This window comes from Hemiscyllium ocellatum, chromosome 24 (assembly GCF_020745735.1).
Source record: "Hemiscyllium ocellatum isolate sHemOce1 chromosome 24, sHemOce1.pat.X.cur, whole genome shotgun sequence".
Lineage (NCBI taxonomy): Eukaryota > Metazoa > Chordata > Chondrichthyes > Orectolobiformes > Hemiscylliidae > Hemiscyllium > Hemiscyllium ocellatum.
Window position 1 is genome coordinate 28,735,821 of NC_083424.1, and position 15,698 is coordinate 28,751,518.

Below are 15,698 nucleotides of genomic sequence, written 5' to 3' on the forward strand. Positions count from 1 at the left end.
TTTATGAAAGGGGTAAACATGCATGACAAATGTATTGGTCATGCTATGTTTAAAACAAATTTTTGAAATTGGCTTTCTCTTTATGGTAATATTTAGAGCTTCCCCCCTCTAAAGGTCAAGGTCACTAAACTACAGAATTCAAAAGGCACACAGATATTGAATAAATCTCCTGTGCCAGGAAAATCTATTTTGACAGTCTTTTCACTAGTGACGACAATGCTATTAACAGAATAGGATAATCGGTTGGTTAGCTATTCTGAGCATGGATCTATCTTCTTTCCTGGCTTCCATGCTACTGAATTGAGGAAATACTTAACAATACAGATGACCAAATTAATTTTCAGTATCACAGGCTAACAACGGATACCCCAAAACACTTCGCAACTAATCAAGTCATTGTTCTAATGCAGGAAACATGGCAGCCATTCACACTTAGCAAGCACTTATATACTGTAGCGTGACATGACAAGGTAATCTGCTTTGGTAATGTTGATTGAGGGATAAATATTGATTGGACATTGAGATTAACTTACCCACTATTCATTACCACAGGATATGTTGTATCTACCAAAGGGGACAGATAGGGCCTCACTTAAAGACGGCAGTAAACTACTGCCTCAGGATTGCGCTAGAGTGTCAGTCAGCCTTGATTTTGACTGGTGTCAAAAATAGTTTCTCTATTACTGCTATGGTCATAGTCACCAATTCAAGCACAGACCAGAAACAATTCCAGGACTCCTTAGGGCTCAGCCTTGTGATGCAATATTTTCAAGTATTTTCAATAAAAGGTTCCTGAAGCTGAAATATATAGAAGAATCTTACCTGCAGTATCATAGAGAGTCAAAGTAAACTTCTTGTTTTTAACCGTGATATCTTTCACATACTTCTCAAACACAGATGGGGCATATTGCTAAAATCAAAGCATGAATGAAAATAGTAAGATTTCAAAGTGACTAAACATTTAAGTATGAACATTGATGTACTTTATTGCCCAATTAGAGACAAGTTTTTATTTACTACAATGAGTAAAAATTTAACCACATGCTGAGCCAACAAGTCTAATAAGACAGTACTTGGAACCTCATGAATCTTTCTAGCTGAACTTTATTGTGGGCGGCACGGTGGCACAGTGGTTAGCACTGCTGCCTCACAGCGCCAGAGACCCAGGTTCAATTCCCGCCTCAGGCGACTGACTGTGTGGAGTCTGCACGTTCTCCCCGTGTCTGCATGAGGTTTCCTCCGGTTTCCTCCCACAGTCCAAAGATATGTGGGTCAGGTGAATTGGCCATGCTAAATTGCCCGTTGTGTTAGATTAGGGGTATGGGTGGGTTGCGCTTCGGCGGGTCGGTGTGGACTTTTTGGGCCGAAAGGCCATGTTTCCACACTGTAAGTAATCTAATCTAAATGTAATTGGGAATGGCAGCCATCAGATGTCATTAGACAAATTAGTGTACAGAACAGCAGAAGGAGGCACATTTCCACAGGAAAGAAAGTAAAGACCATAAGAGGTAGGTAGAGTCTACTCTACCATTGAATGGGATCATAGCTGATCTAGCGCAGCAGGTCAGGTAGCATCCAAGGAGCAAGAGAATCGATGTTTCGGGCATGAGCCCTTCTTCAGGAATGAGGAAAGTGTGCCAAGCAGGCTAAGATAAAAGGTAGGGAGGAGGGGCGTTGGAAATGTGATAGGTGGAAGGAGGTTAAGGTGAGGGTGATAGGCCGGAGTGGAGGTGGGGACTGAGAGGTCAGGAAGAAGATTGCAGGTTAGGAAGGTGGTGCTGAGTTCGAGGGTTGGGACTGAGACAAGTTGTGGGGAGGGGAAATGAGGAAACTGGAGAAATCTGAGTTCATCCATTGTGGTTGGAGGATTCCTAGGCGGAAGATGAGGCGCTCTTCCTCCAACCGTCGTGTTGCTATGGTTTGGTGATGGAGGAGTCCAAGGACCTGCATGTCCTTGGGGGAGTGGGAGGGGGAGTTGAGGTGTTGAGCCACAGGGTGGTTGGGTTGGTTGGTCCAGGTGTCCCCAAGATGTTCTCTGAAATGTTCCGCAAGTAGACGGCCTATCTCCCCAATATAGAGGAAGCCACATCGGGTGCAGCGAATACAGTAAATGATGTGTGTGGATGTGCAGGTGAATTTGTGGATATGGAAGGATTCCTTGGGGCCTTGGAGGGAAGTAAGGTGGGGGTGGGGTGGGGGGGGTGGGGGGGGGGGGGGTGTGTGGGTGCAAGTTTTGCATTTCTTGCGGTTGCAGGGGAAGGTGTCGGGAGTGGAGGTTAGATTGATGGGGGGTGTGGACCTGACGAGGGAGTCACGGAGGAAATAGTCTTTTTGGAACGCTGATAGGGAAGGGGAGGGAAATATATCCCTGGTGGTGGGGTCCGTTTGGAGGTGGCGGAAATGACGACAGATGATACGATGTATATGGAGGTTGGTGGGGTGGTAGGTGAGGACCAGTGGGGTTCTTTCCTGGTGGCGATTGGAGGGGCGTGGCTCAAGGGCGGAGGAGCGGGAAGTGGAGGAGATGCGGTGGAGAGCATTGTCGATCACCTCTGGGGGGAAATTGCGGACTTTGAAGAAGGAGGCCATCTGGGTTGTACGGTATTGGAACTGGCCCTCCTGGGAGCAGATGCAGCGGAGGCGAAGGAATTGGGAATATGGGATGATGTTTTTACAGGGGACAGGATGGGAGGAGGTGTAGTCTAGGTAGCTGTGTGAGTCGGTTGATTAATAGTAAATGTCCGTGTTGATTCGGTCGCCTGAGATAGAAATGGAGAGGTCTAGGAAGGGGAGGGAGGAGTCTGAGACGGTCCAGGTAAATTTGAGGTCGGGGTGGAAGGTGTTGGTAAAGTGGATGAACTGTTCAACCTCCTCGTGGGAGCACGAGGCAGCGCCGATACAGTCACCGATGTAGCAGAGGAAAAGGTGGGGGTGTGGTGCCAGTGTAGCTGCGGAAAATGGACTGCTCCACATATCCGACGAAGAGCCAGGCATAGCTGTGGCCTATGCGGTTGCCCATGGCTACTCCTTTGGTTTGGAGGAAGTGGGAGGTTTGGAAAGAGAAGTTGTTCAGGGTGAGGACCAGTTCCGTCAGTCGGAGGAGGGTGTCAGTGGAAGGGTACTGGTTGGTGCGGCGGGAAAGGAAGAAGCGGAGGGCTTTGAATCCTTCATGACGGGGGATGGAGGTGAACAGGGACTGGATTCCATCGTGAAGATAAGGCGTTGGGGACCGGGGAAGCAAAAATCAAGGAGGAGGTGGAGGGCATGGGTGGTGTCCCGAACGTAGGTAGGGAGTTTTTGGACTAAGGGGGACAGGACCGTGTCGAGGTATGCAGAGAGGAGTTTGGTGGGGCAGGAGCAGGCTGAGACAATGGGTCGGCCGGGGCAGTCAGGTTTGTGGATTTTGGGCAGGAGGTAGAAACGGGCGGTATATCCGCCACAAATTCACCTGCACCTCCACTCACATCATTTGCTGCACCCGATGTGGCCTCCTCTATATTGGGGAGACCGGACGCCTACTTGCGGAACGTTTCAGAGAACACCTCTGGGACACCCGGACCAACCAACCCACCCAACCACCCCGTGGCTCAACACTTCAACTCCCCCTCCCACTCCACCAAGGACATGCAGGTCCTTGGCCTCCTCCATCGCCAGACCATAGCAACAGACTCCAGACAGCTGGAGGAAGAGCACCTCATCTTCCACCTAGGAACCCTCCAACCACAAGGGAGGAATTCAGATTTCTCCAGTTTCCTCATTTCCACTCCCCCCTCCTTGTCTCAGTCCCAACCCTCGAACTCAGCACCACCTTCCTAACCTGCAATCTTTATCCTAATCTCTCCGCCCCCACTCTGGCCTATCACCCTCACCTTAACCACCTTCCACCTATCGCATTTCCAACGCCCCTCCCCCAGGTCCCTCCTCCCTACCTTTTATCTGAGCCTGCTTGGTACACCTTCCTCATTCCTGAAGAAGGGCTCATGCCCAAAACGTCGATTCTTGTGCTCCTTGGAAGCTGCCTGACTTGCTGCGCTTTTCCAGCAACACATTTTCAGCTCTGATCTCCAGCATCTGCAGTCCTCACTTTCTCCTCATAGCTGATCTAATCATCCTCAACTCGACTTTCCTGTCTTTTCCCAATAAGCCCAATTCCTGACTGATTACAAGTCTATCTCAACCTCTAAAATAATTAATAACCCAATCTTAACAGTTATCTGCAGTAAAGAATTCCACAAATTCATCACCTTCAGAAAAAACGTCCTCCTCAGCCTCTAACCCATCTCTGAACTCTCCCACCTGGGGAACAAACACTCTGCATCTACCACATCATGCCCCTAAAGATCTTACATGTTTCAATAAGTTTGCCTTTCATTCTTCTAAACTATAATAGGTACAAGCCAAACCTATTAGTTGTCATTTAACTAGTACATTATATAATTTTAGCAAGGTATTGCTTTATTTACTCCATTCCCTTGAAGAGATCTCTGTAACTTATCAGCTCTGATCAAATGGCTCAGACATTTTCTTTTCTGAACGCCACTTATTTTCTTACATTTTCGAATATTTCATTGTTTTAATGAAATGTTTAGAATATATTTTAGCATTCATTTTTTCCACACATATCTATTGTCTATTGACAATGATTCTCAGGCACTCAGAAGTGGTTAGAATGTAGCACTTTATCAAGTGTTTTCTGGTTACAAGCTTGTTTAGAAACAGTTCAGAAGAAATTTACCAGGATGTTGCCGGGTGTGGAAGGTTTGAGTTAAAAGAAAGGGAAAATATGCTGGGACTTTCTTCATTGGCACATAGGAGGTTAAGAGGTGACCTTATACAGGTTGATAAAATCATGAGGGGTATAGATAGATTAGATTACTCAGTGTGGAAACAGACCCTTCGGCCCAACAAGTCCACACCGACCCTCCGAAGCGCACCCACCCAGACCCATTCACCTACACTTACTCCTGCACCTAACACTACAGGCAATTTAGCATGGCCAATTCACCTAACCTGCACATTTTTGGACTGTGGGAGGAAACCGGACCACCCGGAGGAAACCATGCAGACACGGGGAGAATGTGCAAACTCCACACAGTCAGTCGCCTGAGGCGGGAATTGAACCCGGGTCTCTGGCGCTATGGGGCAGCAGTGCTTGCCACTGTGCCGCCCCAGATAGGGTTAATGGTAGGTGTCTTTTCCCTAAGAATGGGGATTCCAAGACTAGGGACACATCTTTAAAGGAGAGAGAACAGAGATTTTAAAAAGTCAATGAGGGGCAATTTTTTTTAAAACAAAGTGAATTGTTCACGTGTGGAAAGAACATCCTGAGGAAATAGTGAATGCGGGTACTATTACAATATTTAAAAGACATTTGGATAAGTACATGAATAGGACAGGTTTGGAGGAATATAGGCCAGGAGGAGGGCGGTGGGACTAGTTTAGTTTGTTATAATGTTCAGCGCGGACTGGTTGGACTGAAGGGTCTGTTTCGGTCCTGTATGACTCTATATGTAGACAGATTATGGAAAAATATCAAAAAAACAGCATTGTCATGGTGGGAGATTTCAACTTCCCCTACATTGACTGGGATTCCCTTGGTGCTAGGAAAATTTGTTAGGTGTGTCCAGGATGGTTTCTTGGAGCAATATGTTAATAGCCCGACTCAGGAAGGAGCCTTACGAGACCTGGTATTTTAGGAACAGTGATCATAAGTTTATAGTACTTATAGATATGAATAAGGGTAGTCCTCAGTTGCAAGTACTAACTGGGGAAAGCTAACCATGACAATATTAGGCAGGAACTAGGGAATGTAGATTGGGGGTCAGCTGTTTGAGGGTAAATGCACATCTGTTATTTAGGAATCTTTTAAAAGCCAGTTGATTAGAGTTCAAGACCAGCATATTCCTGTGAAACTTAAGGATAAGGATGTAAATAATTGTGACCATTGGATTACAGGAGAAATTGTGAGCTTAGTCAGAAAGAAAAAGGACACATATATAAAGGTTTAGGAAATTGAAGACAGACACAGCCCTCAAGGAACATAAAGACAGCAGGAAATAACTTGAGTAAGGAGTTAGGTCAGCTAAAAGGGGCCATGAAATGACCTTCACAAACAGGATTAATGAAAATCCCAAAGCTTTTTACACATATATAAGGATCAAGAGGGTAGCTAGAAAGGATAGGTTCTCTCAAGGATGAAGCAGGAAATTTATGTCTGAAGCCAGAGGATGTGGGTGAGGTCCTTAACAGAGACTTTGTACGAATATTCAGAAAAGGAGAAGGAAATGGTGGATGGTGAATCTAGAGAGGGGTATGTTAATATTCTAGGGAAGGTCAATCTAAAAAAATGTGTTGGATGTTTAGAAAAGCATTAACATAGACAAGTCCCCAGGATCTGATGGGATTTATCCCAGAATACTGAGGGAGTAAATTGCTGGATCCTGATAAAAAATATTTGCATCCTCTTTAGTCACAGAGAGATCCCAGAGGACTGTGGAAGGACTTAAAAGTTTATGCCCCTTGAGGGCTGTGTCTGTCTTCAATTTCCTAAACCTTTATATATGTGTCCTTTTTCTTTCTGACTAAGCTCACAATTTCTCCTGTAATCCAATGCTCACAAATATTTACATCCTTATCCTTAATTTTCATAGGAATATGCTGGTCTTGAACTCTAATCAACTGGCTTTTAAAAGATTAAAAGACTTAAGAAGGACAATTGGGATAACCTGGGAAATTACATGCCCACGAACCTTACGTCTGTGATAGGGAAATTATTGGGGATTCTTAGAGACGGATTCACACACATTTGAAATACTTATTAGCAATAGATAGCATGACTTTGTGCGAGGGAGGTCATGTCTCACAAACTTAAAAGATTGAGTTTTGAGGAAGTGAGAAAGATGACACAAATGTTGGGGAGCTGAGAAGGATTGCCAGAGGATACAGCAGGATTTAGATAGGCTTGAGATTTTGGCAGAGAAACTCAATTCATACAAATGCAAAGTGATGCATTTTGGAAGGTCTAATGTAGGAAAGAAGTATACAGGAAGTGGCAGAACCTTTTGAAGTATTCACATACAAAGGCACTTATCCGTACAGGTCCACACTTCTGTGAAAGTGGCAACACAAATGGGTAATTTATTCATGCAGTCACAGGATGTGGGCGTCACTGGCTAAGCCAGTATTTATTGCCCATCCCTAATTACTCAGAGGGCAGTTCAGGGTCAACCACATTGTAGGCCAGACAAGGTAAAGATGGCAGTATCCGTCCCTAAAGGACATTATTGTCAGAAAAACCCATCTGGTTCAATCAGTGATGGATTCATGGTCATCATTAGACTCTTAATTCAAGATTTTTTTTATTGAATTCAAATCCCACCATCTGCTGTGGCAGGAATCAAACCTGGTTCCCCAGATCATTACCTGGGACTCTAGCTTAACCTCGCAGCCATAATACCACTAGACTGTCGTCTCCTTCTATTGACAGCTGTACAGAACTTTAGTAAGAACACATTTGGAATATTGTATATGGTTCTGGTCATCATACTACCATAAGGATGTGGAGGCTTTGGAGAAGCTACAGAAACTGTTTACCAATATGTTGCCTGGTTTGGAGGGTATTAGCCCGGAGGAGAGATTGGAAAAATTTGGCTTGCATTCATCTGAATGCTGGATGCTGAGTGGCTACCTGATAGAAGTTTACAAAATTCTTTTTCCCAAGGTAGAAATTTAAATGACTGGGGTCATATATTTCAGGCAAAAGGGGAAAAGTTGAAAGGAAATGTAGAGGCAAGTTGAGAGTGTGGTGTTGGAAAAGCACAATGGGTCAGGTAGCATCTGAGGACCAGGAGAATTACTGTTTCAGGCATAAGCCCTTCATCAGGAATGTGGCTTGTGGGTCTAGGAGCAGAGAGATAATTAGGAGGTGCATGGGGCTGGGGGAAAAGTAGCTGAGAATGCAACAGATAGATGAAGGTGGGGAATAAGGTGATAGGTTGGAGAGGAGGGTGGAGAAGCTAGATGGGAAAGACGTTGGACAGATCAAGAGGGCTGTACTGAGTTGGAGGCTTGGGGCTGGGATAAGGTGGAGGGAGGGGAAATGAGGAAACTGGTGAAATCCACATTGATCCCATGTGGTTGCAGGGTCCCAAGGCAGAAGATAAGGCATTCTTCCTCCAGACATCGGCTGCACACCCTTATCAGATCCATGTCCCCCACTAGCCCTCACCCCATTGTCAGCACCTTCCCCTGCCACTGCAGGAAGTGCAAAATCTGCACCCACACCTCCCCCCCTCACATCCATCCAAGGCCCCAAAGGATCCTTCCATATCCGGCAGATATTTACCTGTACCTCCACCAATGTCATCTACTGTATCCTCTACATTGGGAGACAGGTTGCCAACTTGCAGATTGTTTCAGAGAACATCTCTGGGACACCCGCACCAACGAACCGCACCACCCCGTGGTTGAACACTTCAACTCCCCCTCCCATTCCACCAAGGGCATACAGATCTTGGGCCTCCTCCATCACCAAACCATTACCACCTGACACCTGGAGGAAGACCGCCTCATCTTCCACCTTGGGAACCTGCAACCACACAGGATTAACGTGGATTTCACCAATTTCCTCATTTCCCCTCCCCCCGCCTTATCCCGGTACCAAGCCTCCAACTCAGCCCTGCCTTCTTAACCTGACAATTCTCCTTCCTTTGGGCTTATGCCTGAAACATCGATACTCCTGCTCTTCAGATGCTGCCTGACCTTCTGTGCTTTTCCAGCACCACACACTCAACTCTGATCTCCAGCATCTGCAGTCCTCACTTTCTCCATGTACAGGCAAGTTGTTTGTTTACACAATGGGCAGTAAGTGCCTGGAATGCACTGTCGAAGCAGATACAATAGCAACATTTAAGAGGCATCTTGATAGACACACGAATATTCAGAGAATAGAGGGATACAGATCACATAGAAGCAAAAGGTTTTTCGTTTAGAAAGGCATTGTGTGTCAGTGCAGAGTTGGTAGGCCGAAGGGCCTGTTCCCATGCTATACTGTTCTTTGTTCTCTTTGTTATGCACTTTGGTTTGAAGAATTGAGGCATGGACTATTTTTCAAATAGAAAAAGGCTTTGGAAATCTGTAGCACTGACGAACTTAGGAGTCCTATTTCAGGATTCTTTTAAGGTAAACACGCAGTTGGCAGTAAGGAAGGCAAGTCTGATGTTAGCATTCATTTTGAGAGGGCTACGATACAAGTGCAGGACTGAACTGCTGAGGTTGTATAAGACTCTGGTCAGACTGTATTTGGAATATTGTGAGCAGTTTTGGGCCCTGCATCTAAGGCAGGCTGTACTGGCCTTGGAGGGGGGGTCCAGTGGAGGTTTACAAGAATGAGCTTGGGGGTGAAGGGATCATCATAGAGAGAGCAGATGAGGACTACGGGCCTGTACTCTGACTTTAAAAGGGTGAGGGGAAAGTCTCAATGAGACTTATGGAATACTGAGGCCCTGGACAGAGTGGACATGGAGAAGATATTTCCACTCATAGGAGAGACTAGGACTGAAGGGCACAGCCTCAGAGTGAGGGGATGACCCCTTAGCACTGAGATGAGGTATTTCTTCAGCCAGACAGCAGTGAATCTGTAAAACCCATTGCCTCAGAAGGCTGTGGAGGCCAAGTCATGGACAGTTAGATAGGTTCTTCGTTAGTAAGGGGATCAGCGGTTATGAACAGAAGGCAGGAGAATAGGTTTGAGAAACCTATCAATGTTCAAATAGCAGGGCAGACTAGCCTACTTTTACTCCTTTATCTTATAGTTAAAGGTTTCCATCCCGAAAATGCCCCTTTTATCTCAATTGTCTTCTAAATCCAACACCATCTCATTAAATAGCCTAAATGTCGTACTTATCAAGCACCTTCTGGAAACCCAAATATATTAACATTCACTGCTTTCCCTTTTATCTATCCTGCTTGTTACCCCCGCAAATAATTCTAATACATTTAGATTAGATTAGATTACTTACAGTGTGGAAACAGGCCCTTCGGCCCAACAAGTCCACACCGACCCGCCAAAGCGCAACCCACCCAGACCCCTACATTTACCCCTTACCTAACACTATGGGCAATTTAGCATGGCCAATTCACCTGACCCGCACATCTTTTTTGACTGTGGGAGGAAACCGGAGCAAACCCACGCAGACACGGGGAGAATGTGCAAACTCCACACAGTCAGTCGCCTGAGTCGGGAATTGAACCTGGGTCTCAGGCGCTGTGAGGCAGCAGTGCTAACCACTGTGCCACCGTGTCAGGCGTGATTTCTCCATCATGAAACAATGCTGATTCTGCCTGATTTCTAAATGCTCTGCTATTACATCCTTTATAGTGGGCACAAACAATTTCCTTTTTTTAAAAACCTCCTTCCCCTTAAAAAAAGAAGTGTTACATTAGCAGGTTTCCGATCCTCAAGCACATTGCTCGATCTAAGGATTCCTGGAAGATTGCTACTATTGTTGTCAGGGGGAGGTGGGGGTCTTCAGGTGGCTCAATTGACTGGATGGCTGTTTGCAATGCCAACAGCATGAGCTCAATACCTCCACTGACTGAGGTTAACTCATGAAAGACTCCCCTTCCCAACCTCTCTCCTTACCTAACATGTGATGATCCTCAGGTTAAACCACCACAGGTTGGCTCTCTCCAATATGGGAGCAGCCGTCTGGTCCAGTAGGTCTATGGGGACTTGAACTGCCAGTGCATCTGCTATCTCTGTAGCTACTTCCTTCAAATATCCTGGGACACATCCCATTAGGTCCAGGGGACATATCAGCTTTCTCCCCCCATTTATTTGCCCAGTACTTTTTCTTCTTGCGCTAATTATTAGTTTGTTTCCTCTTTCCCTTTTGCCCCCACTTCAGTATTTTCAGAATGCTATTAGTATCTTCTAGTGTGAAGACTGAGGCAAAATATTTATTCAACTCCTCTGCCAGATTTTGGTTCCCTGTTATTATTTCCCCAACTTCATTCTCTAAGAACCCCATATTCTCTTTGACTTCTCTCTTCCTTTTCATACATTTAAAGCCACTCTAGATTATGACAACTATAACGGACCAAGTCATTTACACCTTGTTGCAGTGAAAAGGGGCATTGGAAAAGATCTGGGAGCAGCTGAACAATTTGACATCTCAAAACAGTGACAAAACCGTTCCACTGAAAAATCCACCGTAAGATGGAAACTTAAGTTTCAAATGAGAGGAAGTAATATCTGACTCTTGCGGCTTTCAACCTCTGCAAAAGCATAGCAGTACAATATCTATATGTGCAGGTAAAGTCACCATAGTCCCAGAGGAATGGAGCCACACTGTGCCACCCAAGTATGAGTCTTCTGCGTGGGCCTTGACAGTAAAATTGCTAGATTATTGTAATAGCTTGCGGAAGGGTGGGGGGAACCATGGGCAAACTCAATTATTTCACACGCTGCTTTGTTCTCTTTTAAAAGCACAATCTGTGGTGAGAAAGAAATACGTCATTTGATGAAGGTTGCCACATACCGTTAGCTGTTTGTACAGCTCTGTCATTTGCCTCACACTAATTGAGCTCACAAATTTTTGAGTGTTAGGAAATTGTTAGGATTTAAATAAAGAAAGAGTTACATTCATAAAGCAGCTTTCTTAACCTCTTGATAGCTTAAGTTACTTTACAGTAATTAAGGCCTTTTTAAGTACAGTCATAGGATCTGTTTCCATGCTGTAAAACTCTTTAGTCCAACCAGTCCACGCTGAACATAATTTTAAACCAAACTAGACCCCAAACAACCTGTTCTTGGCCCATATCCCTCCAAATATTTCTTATTCATGTGCCTATCCAAAAGTCTTTTGAACGTGTAACTGTATCCACATCCACCATTTCCTCTGGAAGTTCATTTCACTCTCAAACCATCCTCTGTATAAATGATTTTGCCCCTAATCTCTTTGAATCTTTCTCCTCTCACCTTTAAAAATATACCCCCCCCCCCAACATCCTCTGTCCTAAGGAAAAGACATCTTCCATTCACCTCATCTATACCCCTCATGATTTTATAAATCTCTGTAAAAGTTACCTCCAATCTCCTACACTCCAATGAAGAGTCCTGGTCTCTCCTCATAGCTCAAACCCTCCATTCCCAGCAACATCTTGGTAAATCTTTTCTGATTCCTTTCCAGCTTAATGATATCCTTCCTATAATAGGACAACCAGAACTGGACACAGAAAAAACCTCACCAACATCCTGTACATGATGTCCCAACTCCTGTACTCAAAGGTCTGAGCAATGTTGGAAACATAGTAGCCAATTTGCACAAAGCAAGCTCCCACAAGCAACAACATGATAGAGTCCAGATAATCTTTTTTTAAAATGTTTATTGAGGGATAAGTAATGACCACAAGGCCAAAGTAGAACTCAAAAATGTGTTGCTGGAAAAGCGCAGCAGGTCAGGCAAAGGAGCAGGAGAATCGACGTTTCGGGCATAAGCCCTTCTTCAGGAATGAGGAGGGTGTGCCAAGCAGGCTAAGATAAAAGGTAGGGAGGAGGGACTTGGGGAAGGGGCGTTGGGAATGCGATAGGTGGAAAGAGGTTAAGGTGAGGGTGACAGGCCGGAGAGGTCGGGAAGATGATTGCAGGGCAAGAAGGCGGTGCTGAGTCCGAGGGTTGGGACTGAGAAAAGGTGGGGGGAGGGGAAATGAGGAAACTGGAGAAATCGGAGTTCATCCCTTGTGGTTGGAGGGTTCCTAAGTGGAAGATGAGAAGCTCTTCCTCCAGCCGTCATGTTGCCATGGTCTGGCGATGGAGGCAGCCAAGGACCTGCATGTCCTTGGCGGAGTGGGAGGGGGAGTGAAAGTGTTCAGCCACGGGGCAGTTGGGTTGGTTGGTGCGGGTGTCTCAGAGGTGTTCTCTGAAATGTTCCACAAGTAGGTGGCCTGTCTCCCCAATGTACAGGAGGCCGCAGCGGATGCAGTAAGTGATGTGTGTGGAGGTGCAGGTGAAGTTGTGATGGTTATGGAAGGATCCCTTGGGGCCTTAGAGGGAAGTGAAGGGGGAGGTGTGGGCACAAGTTTTGCATTTCTTGTGGTTGCAGGGGAAGGTGCCAGGAGTGGAGGTTGGGTTGGTGGGGGGTGTGGACCGGACAAGGGAGTCACGGAGGAAGAGGTCTTTCTGGAACGCTGATAGGGGAGGGGAGGGAAATACCCCACTTTTAAATGCATCCTAATTTAAGTGTATGCCCTGGCCATGTTCTATATTATACTTTGTCTTCATACCCTATGTTTAGTGTAGGCTTCCAACCTAGCTCCTTCACATTTGTTCTGCAGATTGCAAATTACTCCAAGCCTTTGTAAAACACTTAATTTCACATGCTTTCTTAGCTTTTTTGACTCATTTTCTCACTCAATCCAATCTTTCTTTCTTAAATTAAAAACAGAAATTGCTGGAAAAACTCAGCAGATCTGGCATCATCTGTGTAATGAAAAACAGAGTTAATGGCTCCAGAATAGCTTCTTCAGAAACTTTCTTCTTTCCACAGATGCTGCCAGACCTGACAAGTTTCTCCAGTTATTTCCGTTTCCAGCATTTGTAGACGTAGTCTGCTTTTATTTCAATCATTGTTTCTGTATCGAGTCTGATTCTAATTGGTTAAGGAGATACTGGGATCGCTGAAGCCCCAGTAACTCACCATGCTGTTACGCATTTACATTTCCAGGAATTTTCTCTGCAAAAATAATTGGAGCAGAAGGGTTTGGGAAAGGAATACAAAAAGGAATATAAATCCCCATTACAACATATTCCAGGCTGTTTTACTGTTTGTATTGGATAAACAGTTTTATAACCCATTCAAATAGTAAACCCTATACTGTTATCTTTATACTGCACCCTTGGCATTCATGCTATGCATAGACTTCATGGGCAGCTGCCAAAACGGTAGTGTATTGGACTCCATGCTGAAAAAGGCTAGAATAACTCCAGGTTGAAAGAACCCAACAAATAACATTCACTCGAGAGACCAAAATAAGCCCACTTTGTATATGTTATTCATCTAACATGCCCAACTGGTTTGCACTATTTATGCTGGTAAAATAAAAGGTTCCACTCAGAGAAAGACAGTTAAAGAGTACAACTTGAGAAGGTGAGAATTCACTCTCTCAGTGTGCCAGGTTAAGTAACTTACTTTCTGGCGTTTTCTCACAAATAAGTACAGGCATCCTTCTAAGAAAAATGTAAAATAAAATCTCCTACCATCAGACACTTCTTCCCAAAAAGGGAGAAGCTCCTCGAGTAATCCTTAGCCTGTTTATATTGCAGCATGTTTAGTAAGTAACAGCAAAAATGTAACAGACACATTTACACTATCAACATCTGCGATGATCCTCACAACAATATTTTTGGGACAGCAGACCAGTGCTGAACAGTCCAAATGAGGCCCCCCTGGAATTTCTCACAAATTTGAATCAGACCCGATTGTTAGTCTCGTTGTGATGTCTCTGTTCTCTTTCCCCTTCCCTCCTGCTCGCATTTCATTTTCACATTCACTGCCACCCACGTCTGTTCAGACTTCCAGACCGCTTCAAGGAGATGCTAACATCACAGAAGGTGACAGAATTACACAGCACAGCCGTACTCTCGTCTATCCACCACCGATAACTTCACAGATAACTGTTCTCTGTCCCTCTTGCAAGGATATATTCTTTGTAAATAAAATACTACAAAGTTTTGCTCCTGTGATGAGTGTATGACTAATTCAAATATTTTAGGAACAGCATACTACCAAATTACGCCTCTTAAAATGAAGAACATAGTGTCAACTTCAACTGTCCAGACGGTGGGGTCTGCTAAGATAGAAATTGGACTCTCGCAGCTAAACTCTTTACACGCTCCATCCGCCTGATCGTTATTACGAGCGCTATCGTTATGTTCATTCAACTTACTTCGGGGAAGTCTCCTTTGGCAAACACCATCAACAGCGAGGTCTTCCCACAGCCACCGTCTCCCACTATCACAATTTTCAGTTCTTTCCCACCCGCGCCGGCAGCTTTAACATTATGACCGTTTTCCATTGCCATCTTAATGGATGACTGATGCTTTCAAGAAAACTTTCGGCTTTTTTTAACAGTTCGTTCACAGTTAAGTCCCAGAAACTCCTCCAGGGCAGAAACGTGACATTTGGCGAGGCATCTGCTGATGGTACCGGGCTGTTGGAATATTACCTCCACTCTCCGCCGGTAAAACGCTGGCTTTCTGGTTGCATTGGTTTAACCGCTCTTAGAAGAATCCGCACGTCCGTTTCGTTTCAAGAGAGAGCATTTTGGGGCGATGTAAGGTAACCTTGCCCTTGATGATCCGGAAGAACGTTGATCTGAGTGGCTGGGAGGTGTTCACAGATCAGAGCTCACTCCTGTTCAGCAGACGCGCCTCCCATTGGACAGCCCCACGTCAACCCAAGAACATCGACTTCTCCTTATCTGTGCACTTCAATTTCGGGGGAAAAAAAACTGGGAGCAGTGCTGATTCCATTTACATTCTTCTCTGGGTTGGCAGGAAACACCAGTGTTCCCTAAATCGGGATTGGGGCTGATTTCCTCTGAGATTGCTGACGAACCCCATTGGGCGAGAAGAGTTGGCTTTCTTTGGAGATTGTGCACCCCACTCCCAATTCCTTCTTCACTTGTGGGAGAAATCC

At 45.1% G+C, this 15,698-nt stretch overlaps 1 protein-coding gene across 1 annotated transcript in view; it reads right to left on the minus strand.

Annotated features, from left to right (window-relative positions):
- rhof (ras homolog family member F) overlaps nucleotides 1-15,399 on the minus strand; it is a 42,709-nt gene extending 27,310 nt beyond the window's left edge. The window contains exons 1-2 of the mRNA XM_060843636.1: nucleotides 14,947-15,399; nucleotides 823-910 (exon numbers count right to left, since the gene is read on the minus strand). Of these exons, the coding sequence (XP_060699619.1) occupies nucleotides 823-910; nucleotides 14,947-15,081 (223 nt within the window). The 5' untranslated portion in view covers nucleotides 15,082-15,399. The remainder of the gene's footprint in view (nucleotides 1-822; nucleotides 911-14,946) is intronic.
- Nucleotides 15,400-15,698: the final 299 nt, after the last annotated feature.